General features: G+C 40.3%; 2 protein-coding genes across 2 annotated transcripts; both read left to right on the top strand.

The window, feature by feature from the left end:
• Positions 1–2,933: 2,933 nt before the first annotated feature.
• LOC107152238 (olfactory receptor 1L4-like) lies at positions 2,934–4,006 on the top strand. The gene has a single exon (XM_015497759.2). The coding sequence runs from the start codon at positions 3,074–3,076 to the stop codon at positions 4,004–4,006; it is 933 nt and encodes a 310-aa protein (XP_015353245.1). The 5' UTR covers positions 2,934–3,073.
• Positions 4,007–14,859: 10,853 nt separating this feature from the next.
• On the top strand, positions 14,860–17,537 carry LOC107152237 (olfactory receptor 1L6-like). The gene has a single exon (XM_015497758.2). It carries the CDS (start codon positions 15,286–15,288, stop codon positions 16,216–16,218), a length of 933 nt encoding a protein of 310 aa, XP_015353244.1. The 5' UTR covers positions 14,860–15,285; the 3' UTR covers positions 16,219–17,537.
• The last annotated feature ends 263 nt before the right edge of the window (positions 17,538–17,800 follow it).

Below are 17,800 nucleotides of genomic sequence, written 5' to 3'. Positions count from 1 at the left end.
GAGGGGAGAGGTGGGGAGGGGGGAGGGTGGAGGATGGGAAAGGCAGCGGAGCACAACAGACACTAGGATGGCAATTTGTAAATCAATGGATGTGTAACTGATGTGATTCTGCAATCTGTGTATGGGGTGAAGGTGGGAGTTCATAACCCACTTGAATCAAAGTGTGGAATATGATATGTCAAGAAATTTGTAATGTTTTGAACAACCCACAATAAAAAATTTAAAAAAAAAAAAAAAGAAAGAGAGTAAGAAGAAAAGAAAGGAAGGAAAGGGAAGAGAGGGGGACATAAAACATAAAAGTCCATATGGAAGTCATTCCTCACTCCACCTCTCTAAGGTCACTTCAAAAGGCAACAACATACACATAACCATAGCAACAATAACATATAAAAAGATGTCTTCACTACAACAATGGGGGTATAGTACGTGCATTCTGTCACACTTGCTTTGGTACAGTAACAGTGGTAACACAGCTTAGCATTGAAAGGCTCCAGCTCTGTCACCCACTGCCTGAACTCAAATCCCAGCTCTGACACTAACTGCCAGAAAAGGTAAGTCACTTACCTCCACTAAACCCTGATTTTTTATCTATAAAATAAGGAAAATAATAGTAACCTATTTCTTAGGATTTGGAGGGGAAATATGGTAAAAGACGTGCAAATGCCTACTTTAATGTGTGGCATGTTCTGTGCTAACAAATGTTGGCTGACATTAGCCATCTTATTCCTTTAGACACAGGCGAGATTTGGTAAAACAATACACTAAAAGTTGTTGATGAGTTCAACTATATGTGCATATGTAAGTTATTTGTGGATTATTATTAGCTGTTGGTTTGATATTATAAGCAACACATAATAAAGATCGGAACGTCCCTGTCTTTGTGACACACATTAATGACTATTTCTAAAGGACAGATTTCTTTAAGCAGAATTATTGGATAAAGATGTGTAGATTTTCAGTCCTGACAGAGATTACCAAAGGTCCATGCCAATTTGCCCTCTCATTCACAGCATGTGAAGATCTGTTTACTTTTGGGTATTAGAAAAGGAAATTATTGCCAATCTGATAAGTGAAAATTGTGTTTCAGTCTGATCTGTGTTTTCTGATTACCAAGTATGAACATCTTGCCATGCATCTTCGTAATAACTGTGTTGCAGATATTTTCGGTGAGTCAAGAGCTTATATTCTAGCTGCTGTTTTCTCCTTGCTGATCATCTCTTGGTGTTTCTTTCACAGTTTTCGAGTCATTCTTCCTTCTGCATTTCACTTCTTGCTTGGAATGCTCTTCCCATCCTGACACCACAGAAATATGCCCCTTTAATTTTAGCTATTTATTTCAAAGTACCTAATTTTTTACTTCTAGATTTTTCCTTCATCTGGGTTTTATTTCTGTGCCTGGGATATATAGAAAGTTTATTTTCTGGAAATGTTCCGGTTGTTATCAACCCAAACTGTCTTCATTGTGATTTAGTGAACTTTTATTATTTATTAGGGTCAACATAGATCAAAACACATGTATAAAACATATGTAAAAGTTATTAATTTTTGTCCATTCTAGATTTTTATGTGTATGTGCCATTATTTTATTCTTTGGAATTATTCTGTGCTTTGGTTTGGGATTAGGAAACCTCCCATCATTATTATAACATTTTATAATTACATTCTCTGTCCCTAGTCTTTACTCCCCTAAAGGACTTTTAGGAAAACCTTCTCAATTTCATTTAAAATTCCATTGGGATCATATTAAAAATGTACAGGCTTAACTGATTTGAGAAGAATTGGCATTTGTGCATATAGAATTTTATTTTCCAGGAATATTGTATCTCCCTTTCTTCAGACCATCTTTGTATTCTGTTATGTTGTTTGAAGAGTCCTGGCTTCTTTTTTTTTTTAATTTTCTTTTTCTTGCTTTTTAAAATTTGTTTTGGGGGGTGTGGGGTTTTTTTTAGTTTGGTTTTTGTCCTTCAGGTTTATTCCCAACATTCTTCGGCCTTTCTTCCCATTTTGAAACATTTCTCCCAGTACCTATTCTCATACAGGAGAATATTAATGTTGTGAGGTTTATCTTATACCTAATCACTTGGATGGAATCTTCATAGGTTTTAAAAGGTTTTCAGGTGATTATCTTGGATTTCCTTAGTACACAATCTTATCACTTAAAAAGAATGGCAATTCCATCCTTTATAAGAGGTCTACCTTCTATTTCTTTCATTTTCTTTTTCACTGTTTATCCACCATTGAAACAATATGGTTAATGCAAGACATGGGGCTGTCCTTGCTATATCTTTTCCATGCTATTGTTGGGAATGGAACTCTAACATTCTAAAGTTCATAATATTTGAATGCTTAGAGTGAGGACATCATATAGTTTGGTCATCAAAAACATATTGTATTTAAGGAACTCGTTAACATAGGCTATTCATAGGAGTGCTCCTATTTTGAAGGCCTCTCTGAATCAAAATTTTATAAAATATCCAGATACTAGTATTCAAACACAGATGTTTACATATATATTAAGTTCTGGTCTGAAGTCAAAGAAATTCTCATCTAAATTCTGCATCAAAGAGCATTAATTAATTCTGCTGTTTATTACTATACTATCCCCAATAGTAGCACCACCTCCAGCCCCATGGAAAGAAGACTCTGAATGAGAGGACCTCATTCCTGGGAACCCCAACTGATACCAGAAAGACTCAGCGTCTCTGTCTCTTAAAAAGGAAGAAGAAGAAGAAGAAGAAGAAGAAGAAGCAGCTATAAAGAATTGGTCAAGAAACAATCTAAAAAGAACTTCTAAAAGTGAAATGACAAGAATTCAGACAAATCAGCCCAAATAGATGTTCCAAAAAACACATGGAAACCATCATTTTCTAAATAGTAAGAATCTCGGAGTATTCGAATTTGATCCCTGATCAATTTTACTTATTTGTCTTGAATTCCATAAAATGAACATGTTTTTAAATGACTAACAAATGCCACTGGGCTGTGTTTATAGGCCTGAGGTCAGGGGAGAAGCAGTCCTGAGAGGTTGCCCTGCACATCTGTCCCACGACTCCTCCAAATCCTGTCCAGAGACATGGAGTTAAAGAACCAGAGCAGCAGCACCTCGGGCTTCATCCTCCTGGGCCTCTCCTCCAACCCGCACCTGCAGAAGCCCCTCTTCGCCATCTTCCTCAGCATGTACCTGGTCACCCTCGTGGGGAACATGCTCATCATCCTGGCCATCCGCTCTGACTCCAGGCTCCACACACCCATGTACTTTTTTCTCAGCAACTTGTCCTTCATGGACATCTGCTTCACAACAGTCATTGTGCCCAAGATGCTGGCGAATTTGCTGTCAGAGACAAAGGGCATCTCCTATGTAGGCTGCCTGGTCCAGATGTATTTCTTCATGGCTTTAGCAAACACTGACAGCTACCTGCTGGCCTCCATGGCCATCGACCGGCTGGTGGCCATCTGCAACCCCTTGCACTATGATGTGGCCATGCGCCCACGCCGCTGCCTCCTCATGCTGCTGGGTTCTTGCACCATCTCCCACCTGCACGCCCTCTTCCGGGTGCTACTCATGTCTCGCCTCTCTTTCTGTGCCTCCCATGTCATTAAGCACTTTTTCTGTGACACCCAGCCTGTGCTAAAACTGTCCTGCTCTGATACATCCTTCAGCCAGATAGTGGTCATGACTGAGACCCTGGCTGTCATTGTGACCCCTTTCTTGTGCATCCTCTTCTCCTACCTGAGAATCATTGTGACTGTGCTCAGAATCCCCTCTGCAGCCGGCAAGTGGAAAGCTTTCTCTACCTGTGGCTCCCACCTCACCGTAGTGGCCCTCTTCTATGGGAGTGTCATCTACGTCTATTTTAGGCCCTTGTCCGTGTACTCAGTAGAGGACCAAGTAGCCACTGTCATGTACACAGTAGTGACTCCTATGCTGAACCCTTTCATCTACAGCCTGAGGAACAGAGATATGAAGAGAGGCTTAAGGAAATTAAGGGGCAGAATTCACTCATAGAAAGAATGAAATGATACAATATCATTATTGGGAGATGATCTAGAAGTTGAACAGGTTATCCTTCCTCCTAACCATTTTCCACAAGGCGCTCAAAGAGGTCATGAGTGGTGGTGATGCTGGCTACCAGTAAGGACACTGGATGGGAACAAAACACTTGGTTTCTGTCCGTGACATTGACCAAAGACACTCAATACCAGCTTAGGTGTTACTGGAAATCTATATGTCAGGAAAACAGTTTTTGCAATCCTCTATAGACTAGTAACTAAACAAAAGAATAATGTATCTCCCAATAACTCTTCTCAAGGAGTTGTAAATCCTGTTTGTTTACAGAAGAAGAAATTACATGGACCTGGTAGGAATTTGAAAAGGCATCTTGGGTGAATGACCTAAGGCCCCTGACTACTGGACTGAACACTGACAGAGAAAGCTTCAAAAGATAAGGAAATGGCCCCGAGCAATGACACACACCTGTAATCCCAGTGGCTCGGGAGGCTGAGGCAGCACGATCATGAATTCAAACAGGCTCAGCAATTTAGTGAGAACTTAAGCAACTCTGCAAGGTCTGGTCTCTAAGTAAAATATTTTAAAAGGGGCTGGGAATGTAGTGCCGTGGTTAAATGCCTCTGGGTTCAACCCCAATACAAAAAAAAAAAAAGGATAAAGAAATGGGCAGAGCATTTCAAATATCGGAAACCAACCTATCTCGCAGAGACAACAAACATAGTATTCTGTTTGAGTGACAGGGAAAAGCCCTGTGAGGTGTGAGACTTCTTTGGTCTAAAGGAAAGAGAAAGACAGAAGAAACTGCAAACATACTTACCCTTCTCAACCACACTGAAGTGTCAGGACAGGTGGATCCTTGGCCATGAGAATCAGTCCTTCTCCCAGCCCCCTTAACTCTTCCTTTGTCCTCACGTCCAGCATCCACTAAGCTGTCCTTCCATGTGCTTTAAAAAGCAATATCTATCAGGCAGCCTCAGCTCAGTTGTGCTATGGAAATAGTAACTTCAAAACCTTAGGAGCACAAAGCCAAAGCTTTACTTCTCATTTACACTAAATGTCACCATAGAATAATGTAAGGGTGCTGTTTATTTTAAACACTCAGGGACACAAGACTACGGGTCAGCCACCATTATAAACATTAGTCTTCCCTTTGTCAGAAGCTGAGAAATGCTGCTGAAGAATTTACATGTCCAGATAAATACTCTATCCCAAGAGTGACCCACACCACTTCTGACTAGAACTCATTGTCCGTAAATAACCTCATGACCCCACCCAAACACTGCGAGCCAGAAGGCATGACCTAACCATGTACCTGCAATATCAAGAGCCAGAGAGTTTGATGAACAGAATTCATGACGGCTACACATCTAGAATAACATTCAAACACCTCAGTGTACTAGTTGCTTCATAAAGTCTTTTGACTATGCTACTGTCAATAACAATAGTAATGCAAAACTGACACTCTCTCTAGGTCCTTCTTCCTCAAACATTTCATCATATTCTCTCTCTCAAAGGGTAAAACACTGATTGCAAACTCATCCTTATCTATGACTTTCTGGAAATCTTCAGTGTTTCCCAAAATGTTCTTGGTGCTTCCCACAATGTCTAACTGAGATTCTAACAGTGCAGAACTCACTGAAGTCATCAATTACCTTGAATATACACAACCCAGGAAGAAGAGTCACTCGACAAATTGGAAACCAGTACACCTGACAGGAATGAATGATCTGAGACCACATTTCATGTGGGAGGTGGGAGCAGAGCATGTGAGGGGACCAGAGAGGTAAAGAGAAGTGGGGAGAAATGTAGAGACCTGGAGGAGATCATTTCAGCAGAGAGATGAAGAGTCAGCCCTCAAAATCAAAAAGGATCTATCCCAAGCCCTCTTCTAGTTTCAGTGATTCTGCATTCTTCCACAACCCGGAACTGCTAGTCTCTGGTTGCTCTGAGAACGAGTCTTTCCCAAGGTTAATCCGGTCAAGCGTCACATGGGGAGATGCATCCTGGATGAAAGAGAGATGCTGAGGTTTGAGGAAGCTGGATGGTACACTATCTTGGTTCCAGTGAAAATTGAGTCCTTTCATGAATGATACAGTTTGCACTTTGGGCCCCTTTGAGGGGTCTTAATTCAATTTACCATACAGGAATAGCATAAATGACTGTTACCCAAATGTCCATAGAAGATTTTTAGCTTTAATAGTAAGAAACAAACAACCGAATTGAAAAACTGGCAAAAGCTGAAACACATACCTCACCAAAGAAAACACAATGACGGAGAGTAAGCATTTAAAAAATGCTCCATGTCATTTGTCATTAGGTAAATGCAACTTAAGACAACATTGAGATACCACTACACAGCTATTAGAATGGCCAAAATCCAGAACATTAATAATAATAACAAATGCTGGAGAGAACTCAAAACAGGAATTCTCTTTGTTGGTTGGAATGCAGCCCAGCACAATCGTTTTGAAAGAGAATTTGACAATGTCTTCCAAACCTTAACATACTCTTACCAGACAATCTAGCAGTTGTACCCCTTGCTATTTATTCAAGTGTGTTAAAAATTTATGTCCACACAAAAACCCACACATAGACATTTGTAGCAGCTTTATTCATAATTGACAAAACATAAAATAGAAGTAATCAATATCCCCCTTTATAAATAAACTTTGAACATGCAGACAATGAAGTCGTGTTTAGTGCTATAAAGAAGAATATTAAGCCATAAAAACATATGGGAACAGCTTAAATGTGTATTACTAGGCAAAAGAAGCCAATCTAAAAACCACTTGTGTGAGTCTAACTATACTACACTTTGGAAAAGGCAAAACTATGCAGACAGAAGCTAGGGGCAGGCAGGGGTGAACAGATGAAGCACATAGAAATTTTAGAAAAATAAAACAATTCTTTGTGGTAGTGTGGTAGCAGATACAGGTCCTTATATTTGTCCAAACCTATAGAATGTACAATACCAAGAGTGAATCCTAATGCAACTATGGACTTAAGTGATAATGTCTAAGTAAACGTTCATCAGTGGGAACAAATGTACCAGCTGTGGTGGGGATGTTGGTAGTGGTGATCTAGGAGCAGGGAGCAGATGGGAACTCTGTATTTTGTAATAAATTTTTTTGTGCATGTAAAACTTCTCTAAAAAATAGAGTCTTCTTAAAAGGAAAAATAATTTTTAAATCTATTTAAAACTTGTGATTATGGTGCCATTTACAGATGAGGACACTATACATAAGTAAGGCTAAATAACTTGCCAAAATCCACCCATTCAAAATTGGGGGAACTGGGATTCCAATATAAGCCCTGAGAAACTGAGGTAATAAAATGTTTTGGAAAGGCAGATGGAAAACAAAAGAAATATTGAGGTTAAATATTTGTCAAAGCTACACAGCTTGTAAGACTCAGGAATCTCCTCAATCTGACTCCCAGGCCTACACTTTCAAACCTTTTCCCAAAACACTATACAGGATGCAGAACACAACCCTCGGGGATATCAGGGGCCATTGCCTGTCCTTCCAGGTAGGTACACCTAAGCCTAAACACAGGTATGCACAAACAGAAACACACATGTACATAGAGAACACATGTGTCTAACACACCTCCACCCCTGCTGCTCCATGGTTCCAATTCCCTTCCCAGGTGTAAGAGGCTCACCTCTGGAGCCAGCTTCCCCATGGTGATGTTCTCCCCTCCTGGGAAGACCACAGCCCAATCCCCCCAGGGGCTATGCCATGCAGACAGGACAGGCCCCTGGGTCTCCCTTCCTATCACCAATTCCCACTGTTGGTAGGAAAAAATCAACACACTTCTGAGGCTAGAATAGCACCTCAAAAGATCTCCTTCTTCAGAGATTTGGAGTCTGATCTTACACACCTTGCAAACCACAGCCTACTCAGGACCCTGAATCTCCCCTTCTCGCCCAGGTAGGTAACAAGCTAAGGGTCTTTTGTAACTTGGACTGGGGGACCAACATCTTCATATGATCCTCCCACCCCTTTCTGATCCTATCTTCTTCTCTCCTCCATCTCAAAACCCAGGAAACACCATCTCTCCCTCTATTTTGTCCTCTTTCTCCTTTGATCAAATAGCAGGACACAGTCATGAGCACTGGCCCCTGTCTTGAAAGGCACAGCCCACATCCTGCAGCCCAAAACCCACAGACTGGTCTCCTCCAGGGAACTGGCTGAGCAGAGGACCAAGGGAACAGGACAGTGAGAAAGGTACAGGGGTCAAGAGCACATGCACCCCATCTGAACCCCATCAGCCTCTGGCTATGCCCTTGGTCCAGTCACTCAGTTCTCTGTCCCTCAACTGTGTTACTGTACATTAGGGTGTTGTTTAGATGAAATCGATTACTGTATGCAAAACCCTTAGAACAGTGCCTGACATCCTGTCATATGTGAGCGCTGTTTAATTAGTAGCTCTTATATCACCATAGTTGAAAATATCCATGGGAAGGGGCTGCAAGTGGGCATTTCCATACAAAAGGCATCTGGGTGAGGCACTGCCAGCTCAGCAGAGCAAGACAGAAGATCAGCTACAGAAAATCCCTTGTTAGCACCTTGAGTTGATCAGACACATACCAAAGGTAAGTTAAGGCAGAAGGAAGACAGGTATTCACAAAAGGAGTCTCAGGAGCATATGTTCAATGTCCATTTGCCCCTGAGTGTAGGTTTTCACAGCTAGGAAAGGCCAGGGAGCTCATCTTAATCTTCCTGGCATGGCTACTAGGGAGGAGGCAAATTGCTCATGGCAGAGCTGGAACCAGGAACATGCTCCTGACTTTGGGCCCTATCCTCAACACAAACAACACAGGGAAGCCCATTATGAAGTGTTCCATTAATTACTAGGATCAGAGATGGTCATGATATGACATGGAAGATGATTTCAGATTAGTAGAACCACAGGCATGGAGACCATTCAGGTAAAGAACAATTATATGAGGAGACAGAAAAGATTTGCAAGCTATTGGACAATTGTTCAGATATCTGAAGAAAAAGAAGACCTAAAAGCTAACAGGTGGATGAGATGACCTAGAGACTCACGCTCACATTTGTGTAGCACAATTAATTTAGAAAGTGTCTCATTTCTAACTTTCAATTAAATGAGATCAACTGGCCAGATGTTATAACCTTCTTAAAATGAATAAAATCAAGGCTCACACAGGCCAAATAATTATTGTAAGGCTTCTCAACAGCAAAATCAAAACCTGAACCTAGTTCTTCTGGCTCCAAGTCCAGGGATCTCTTCACAACTGTCGGACCTTTAAAATTGGAATTAGAGAGGGAAGAAAAATTTTAGGACAGTCTAAGTCTACTGTATTCTAAGACTTCAGGAAAGGAGGACACCGTGGTAGCAGTACTTGTCACATTGGTTAGCCCATTTCTGAAATCCATTGCTGGAGGTTGATTCTCTGCATCCCAGCTATCTTGTGTTCCATGACAAATACGATGGGTTCCCCAAGGCTGGTAGGCTCCTCAAAGATTTGTTGAATCTCTGAGGTGTTGTTTCCCTTCTTCCCTTATTTTGGAGTGAAAAGTGAGAACAATAATAAAGAGGGCGACCAGAAAGTCTACCTCTACCATTTGGAGAAACTCACATGAAGTAGTGTCCATAAAAACAGCAGGTTAGACTGTCTGGACTATGTTTTGAGAGATGGAATTGGGCAACAAACCAGAGCTATAGAATGGCAAAAATAGAAAAACAAACTTCTCGTGAATTTTCTGAGTCATTCCAAAGTAATTAGACCACCCTCCAGATATTGGAAGCTCCCTCTCAGGAATTGTGGAAATTGGACAACCACTTTTCTGAGGTGCTAAAAAGACGAGGTGAAAAGCACAGGGATCTAGAGACCTATGACTCCAAGTTAAGCCAATCTGTGTCTTCAGAACCCTTCCTATGGCTCAGGGGGACACAGTCTGTACTCCCTCTTTTAAGAGTTGCACTTATCAGTGCTGGCTGGACACAGCTAAGCGAGGTAGCAGGAGGTGCCGCAACTCAAAAAATTAAATTCTTGAATTATTGAGAAAGGCAGAGCCAGGTGTCCTGGAAACTACTTATTTCCAGTAGAAGAAATGTAGTTAAAAAAAAGAGGGTCAGAAACTAGCTGAGAACAGCCTAGAGCTGGGTTTGATGAGAATCTGCCAAGAAAAACGTTGAACCTAAATAAAAATGAAATAAAAATTAGAGTCAAGAAACATAGAATGGAAAGCTGTAATCTGGCATAGGAGTAGAAACTAGACAGAGGGATTTCAGAGCTAAAAAGAGGACTCAGCCTATAAAGGACCCTGCAGAATCCCTAAGCAGAATGTGTCCCTTCCGGGGGACCGTGCACCCTACACTGCTGATTTGGATAGGATAGACAGGGGGAGTGGGGTTGCTAAAATCTACAGCCCAGAAGGGACCCAAGGTCAGGTACCACTGCTGAAAAATAAGAGTTCAGCTCAAGATCCCAAAGAGCCAAAGTCACAAAGACCTGCAGTCTTTCCTCTCTGAAAGCAGGAAAAGAAGAAAACAAATGGCTTTGTGGGACAAGAAGGAAGAAAAGTGAAAGGACCACAATGTGTGAGGCAAAGGCTGGAGTAGGAGGAATGGGTCAGCAAGGAGGAGCGAGGCCCCTGTCAGTCACAGGACATTTGCTTACAGGGGACACCAGCTTAGTTCTCTACCCATTGTATGCCTTTAGGAAGTGTAGGGGGGAGCAGTTTAAAACACAGACTTTGAGGTCCAGATTGGCTGGGTTTGAGTTAGTCAGATGCACCCCTCACCAGTTCTGGGACTTTCTGAACTTCAATCTCCCTATTTGTAAAAGGGGGGTCAAGAGTGCTACTTCCATAACGGTGCTACTAAAGAATAAATGAAGCTGGTGCTAAGCCACAGAGCCTGCCCAAAAAGAAAAATGTAAGCTGATGTTTCTTTTCCAATTGAGTCACTTTCCAAGTGTCCTTGCTCATTCAGGGGATCACTGCATGGATGACTGGGAACTCCCTCAGGTATTACTCACCCAGCATTGTTACCCCATTTGGGGAAGGAATTCTGTGTTTCTACTGTGTACCCTCTGGTTTCATGTGGGTCATTGGCTAGGAAGATGGCACATAAGTGATGGGTAAGCAAGGAAAGGGAAACCAACCTGAGAGGACAAATGTCCACTATGTGAAAATCCCAATGGAGAAAGTTCAAAAGGATAGAAATAGTGTATATTTCCCATACATCCAGGAAGGGAATAAATACTTCCTAAGATGGCGTGGTGTAACTCAAAAGGCTTAGAAAGACTCCCAGTCTCACCCAGTCTTTCCCAATCAAACCCCATAACTAAAATGTCATTTATTCAGTTTATGGGTGACAAGACTAACCACCACCTTGTGAATTTCCAAGTGACACAGGTAAGTGGGATAGAAAGTGTGTATACACACACACACACACACACACCCCTTGTTACTGACAGATATACAAAAGTGAAATGACTTCCCCAAGGCATAAGGAAATATACAGTGCTGTCAGGTCCCACTAACTGGGAAGAGGCTAAGCTAGTGCCACTGAGAAACATCACACAGGTCCACGGATTCCAGATTTAAGCACAAAGGTAATCAAATACCCTATTGGCACCAGGGCAAACTGTCCCAGGAGAGAGGTAGAAAGACACAGTGAAAGAAAAGGGAAAGATTCCAGAGTCACATGAATACCTTTACCAGGAGGAGTATAAAGGGAAGTGTCTCAGGTTGGAGGTATCAGCAAGGATTTTCAAGGTCATAAACTCCAACTTAGCACTCCTAATCTATATTAATATAATATATTATACTTAATATATTTTATTTAATATATTTAATATATTTATACATACATGAATATCTATAAGATACTTTTCAATTTTATTTATTTATTTTTAAAATTTTTTGTGTATATTAACATACTACATACACACACACACACACACACACACACACCCCTTATAATAGCCAGTTGTGGAAGAAAAGTATATAGACGGCATAATTCCATTCCTGTTTATAGTGTGCATATAACTTTATGCAGACAAAAACACACAACCCTCATTCTCTGGGAAATGCAATTATGAGAAACTTTTGAATTATAAAATTCATAGAAAGACTCATTAGTTTTTAAACGCAGACGCAAAATCAGACCACAAAAATAAGTATGTAAGATGGTACATAGTAATTAACTCTATTTTAGCCATTCCATAATTATATATATTTCTAAAAATTAAGTTGTACATCATAAATATACAAAATTAATTGAGAAATATGTATACTATACAAAATATTTAAAATAAAATATATAAATATAAATACACATAGTATATAAAATATATAAAATTATATACATATAATACATAAAATTATATTAGAAGAGAGGGAGAGGAAGAAAACATATATAATATAAAGATTAATATGGAAGTTACTCCTCATTCCAACCCTCCAACATCACTTTAAAAGGCAATAACATTCACATAAATAAAACCATAGCAAACATAACATATAAAAAAAGAGCCAGATGCAGTAGCACACACCTGTAATCCCAGTAGCTCAGGAGGCTGAAGCAGGAGGATCATGAGTTCAAAGCCAGCCTCAGCAAAAGCAAAACACTAAGCAACTCAGTAAGACCGGTGTCTAAGTAAAATACAAAACAGAGCTGGGGATGTGGCTTAGTGATTGAGTGCCCCTGAGTTCAATCTCCAGTATCAAACAAACAAAAAAACAAAAAAGATCTTCATTACAAAAATGGATTTATGGTATATACATTATTTCACACTTGTTTTGATCACTGAACAAAACATAACAGGTGGTACAGTAACAGTGGTAACACAGCTTAGCAATGAAAAGCTCCAGCTCTGTCACCCACAGCCTGAACTCAAATCCCAGCTCTGACACTAACTGCCAGAATAGGTAAGTCACTTAAGTGCACTAAACCCTGATTTTTTTTATCTATAAAATAAGAAAAATAATAGTAACCTATTCTTAGGATCTGGAGGGGAAATATGGTAAAAGACGTGCAAATGCCTACTTTAATGTATGGCATATTCGGTGCTAACAAATGTTGGCTGACATTAGCCATCTTATTCCTTTAGACACAGGTGAGATTTGGTAAAACAATACACTAAAAGTTGTTGATAAGTTCAACTGTATGTGCATATGTAGGTTATTTGTGGATTATTATTAGCTGTTGGTTTGATATTATAAGCAACACATAATAAAGATCGGAACGTCCCTGTCTTTGTGACACACATTAATGACTATTTCTAAAGGACAGATTTCTTTAAGCAGAATTATTGGATAAAGATGTGTAGATTTTCAGTCCTGACAGAGATTACCAAAGGTCCATGCCAATTTGCCCTCTCATTCACAGCATGTGAAGATCTGTTTACTTTTGGGTATTAGAAAAGGAAATTATTGCCAATCTGATAAGTGAAAATTGTGTTTCAGTCTGATCTGTGTTTTCTGATTACCAAGTATGAACATCTTGCCATGCATCTTCGTAATAACTGTGTTGCAGATATTTTCGGTGAGTCAAGAGCTTATATTCTAGCTGCTGTTTTCTCCTTGCTGATCATCTCTTGGTGTTTCTTTCACAGTTTTCGAGTCATTCTTCCTTCTGCATTTCACTTCTTGCTTGGAATGCTCTTCCCATCCTGACACCACAGAAATACACCCCTTTAATTTTAGCTATTTATTTCAAAGTGCATATTTTTTCACTTCTAGATTTTTCCCTCATCTGAGTTTGAATTGGATAAAAATTTAGGTTTATTTTCTTGAAATGTTCCAATTGTTATAAATATCAACCAACAGACAAGACTGTCTCCAGTGTAATTTAATGAGCTTTATTATTTATTTAGTTCAACATAGATTATGATCAAAATACATGTATAAAACATAAAAATACATGTATAAATCATCTAAAAAGAAAGTTACTTATTTTTGTCCATTTTAGATTAAAATAATGGAATTATTTTATTGTTTGGAATTATTCTGTGCTTTGACTTAAGGTTAGGAAACTTCCCATCATTATTATAATACTTTATAATTACCTTCTTTGTCCCTAATCTTTACTCTTAATGAATTTTAGGTCTTACTTCCTTTTTTATTTTCCTTTTCTTGCTTTTTAAAATTTGTTTGGAGGGTTTTTGTTTGTTATGTTTTTTTATTTTGTTTTGTTTTGTTTCATCCCTCTGGTTTATTCTCGACAATTTTTAGACTTCCTTGCCATTTCAACTGAAATCTTATCTCATTACATTTCCTAATACAGGATGAGTATCAATATTTTGAGATTTATCTTATATGCCTAACCACTTTGATGAAATCTTGATAAGTTTTAGAAGGCTTTCAGGTGATTATCTTGAATTTCCTTCGTACAAAATCATGTCATTTAAAAGATTAACAAGTTCATCCTTTCTAGTATGTATACTCTATTTTTTTCACCATTGAGCAATACAAGTTAAAACAGGAAATGGGGCTATCCTTGCGGTATCTTTTCCGTGATATTGTTGGGAATGGAACTCTAACATTCTAAAGTTCAGTATCCTGTACTACTTGAACATTTAGAGTGAGGATATCATAGTGTTTGATAATCAGAAACAATAACATATTTAAGGATCTCATTTAGTAACATGAGCTGTTCCTGGTAGTGTTCCTATTTTGAACACATCTCTGAACCAAAATTTTCAATTAGATTATTCACATACTATTATTCAAACACAAATATTTAAACAAACATTAAGAAAGTTATGCTCTGAAGACAAAGGAAATACATGAATTCTATGGCTATCAAGAAGCATTAATTAATTCTGCTGTTCATTTCTATATTATCTTCACTAACAGCACTACCTCCAGCACTATGGAAAGAAGACTCTGAACGAGAGGACCTCATTCCTGGGAACCTCAACTGATACTAGAGAGACTCAGCATCTCTGTCTCTAAAATAAATGGAAAAAAAGTTAAATATCAGTCAAGAAACAATCTAAAAAGAATTTTATGAAAGTGAAATGACAACAATTCAGACAAATCAGGCCACATAGGAGTTCCTAAAAACACATGGAAAACCACCTTTTTCTAACTTGGTAAGAATCTTGGAGTGTTCTGATTTGATCCCTGATTAATTTTACTTACCTGTCTTGAATTCCATAAAATGAACATATTTTTAAATGCCTAACAAATGCCACTGGGCTGTGTTTATAGGCCTGAGGTCAGGGGAGAAGCAGTCCTGAGAGGTTGCCCTGCACATCTGTCCCACGACTCCTCCAAATCCTGTCCAGAGACATGGAGTTAAAGAACCAGAGCAGCAGCACCTCGGGCTTCATCCTCCTGGGCCTCTCCTCCAACCCGCACCTGCAGAAGCCCCTCTTCGCCATCTTCCTCAGCATGTACCTGGTCACCCTCGTGGGGAACATGCTCATCATCCTGGCCATCCGCTCTGACTCCAGGCTCCACACACCCATGTACTTTTTTCTCAGCAACTTGTCCTTCATGGACATCTGCTTCACAACAGTCATTGTGCCCAAGATGCTGGCGAATTTGCTGTCAGAGACAAAGGGCATCTCCTATGTAGGCTGCCTGGTCCAGATGTATTTCTTCATGGCTTTAGCAAACACTGACAGCTACCTGCTGGCCTCCATGGCCATCGACCGGCTGGTGGCCATCTGCAACCCCTTGCACTATGATGTGGCCATGCGCCCACGCCGCTGCCTCCTCATGCTGCTGGGTTCTTGCACCATCTCCCACCTGCACGCCCTCTTCCGGGTGCTACTCATGTCTCGCCTCTCTTTCTGTGCCTCCCATGTCATTAAGCACTTTTTCTGTGACACCCAGCCTGTGCTAAAACTGTCCTGCTCTGATACATCCTTCAGCCAGATAGTGGTCATGACTGAGACCCTGGCTGTCATTGTGACCCCTTTCTTGTGCATCCTCTTCTCCTACCTGAGAATCATTGTGACTGTGCTCAGAATCCCCTCTGCAGCCGGCAAGTGGAAAGCTTTCTCTACCTGTGGCTCCCACCTCACCGTAGTGGCCCTCTTCTATGGGAGTGTCATCTACGTCTATTTTAGGCCCTTGTCCGTGTACTCAGTAGAGGACCAAGTAGCCACTGTCATGTACACAGTAGTGACTCCTATGCTGAACCCTTTCATCTACAGCCTGAGGAACAAAGATATGAAGAGAGGCTTAAGGAAATTAAGGGACAGAATTCACTCATAGAAAGAATGAAATGATACAATGTCATTATTGGGAGATGACCTAAAAGTTGACCAGGTTATCCTTCCTCCTAACCATTTTCTACAAGGTGCTCAAAGAGGTCATGAGTGGTGGAGATGCTGGATACCAGTGAGGACACTGGATGGGAACAAAACCCTTGGTTTCTCTCCATGACATTGACCAAAGACATATTCAATACCCAACTAGGTGTCACTAGTAATCCAGGTGTCATGAAAATAGTTTTGAAATCCTCCAAACATGGACTTAATGTATCTCCAAATAACTCTTTCAAGGAGTTGTGAATCTTGTTGGCTTCTAGAAATTAAATGGGTCTGATAGGGAACTGGAAAAGATATCTTGGATGAATCAGCCATTCTGAAGACTGGACTGAACACTGACAGAGGAAGCTTCAAAAGATGAGGAAATGGGCAGAATAACTCAAATACTGGAAATAAACCTAATATGCAGCGATAATAAACATAGCAATGTTTGAGTGACAGAGAAAAGCCCTGTGAGGCTTCTCCAATTTGAGAATAAAGTGAACTGGGTGCCATGGTGCATGGCTACATTCCCAACAGCTCCGAGACTGAGGCAGGAGGATCAAGAGTTCAAAGCTATCCTTAGCAAAAGTGAGTCTCTAAATAAAATGCAAAATCGGGCTGGGGATGTGGATCAGTGGATGAGTGTCCCTGAGTTTAATCCCTAGCACCCCAAAAAAATTATAGAGTAAGATGAATAAAGCTGGAAAGACAGAAAAAACTGCAAACATGCTTACTCTTCTCATCCACATTTGAGTGTCACGACAGGTGGATCCTCAGTACCCAACTCCTCCCACCCCCCAACATTTCTTCCTTTTTCCACCCATCCAGCATCCTCACTCAGCTGCCCTTCCATAGCACAGCTAGGTCATGCTGTGCAAAGAGCAACTTCCAAACCTTAGGACCAAAAAGCCAAAGCTTTACTTCTCATTTATATGAAATGTCCACCATAGAAAAGTGTAAGGGTGCTGCTCATTTTAAGCACTCACGGACCCAAGGTTATGGGGCAGCCACCATTATAAACATTAGCCATCCCTTTGTTAGAAGCTGTTGAGGATTTTGCATTTTGCATTTCCATTTAAATACTCTGTCCCAGGAGTGACCCACACCACTTTTGACTAGAACTCTGTCGCAGCGAATCTCATGACCACAAACCCTGGGATCCAGGAGGCATGGCCCAACCATGTGCCCAAAAGAAAAGGGGCTAAGCAGGCTGGGGTTGTGGCTCAGTGGTAGAGTGCTTGCCTAGCATGCGTGAGGCACCTGTTTCGATTCTCAGTACCACATAAAATTAAAATAAAGGTATTGTGTCCACCTACAACTAAAACAAATTTTTTAAAAAATCTGTTTAAAAAGGGGGGGGCTGAGATTGTGGCTCAGCGATAGGGCGCTCGCCTAGCATGTGCGAGGCCCTGGGTTCGATCCTCAGCACCACTTAAAAATAAAGATATTGTGTCCAATTACATCTAAAAAAAATTTAAAAAAGAAAAAGAAAAGGAGCTAAGCACGTTTGGTGAACAGCATTAATGGCGACTGCACATCTAAAA

The sequence above is a fragment of the Marmota marmota genome, unplaced genomic scaffold, assembly GCF_001458135.2.
Source record: "Marmota marmota marmota unplaced genomic scaffold, marMar, whole genome shotgun sequence".
Lineage (NCBI taxonomy): Eukaryota > Metazoa > Chordata > Mammalia > Rodentia > Sciuridae > Marmota > Marmota marmota.
The sequence above is the reverse complement of the archived record's forward strand: the minus strand, read 5'-3'. Positions and strand labels throughout refer to the sequence as shown.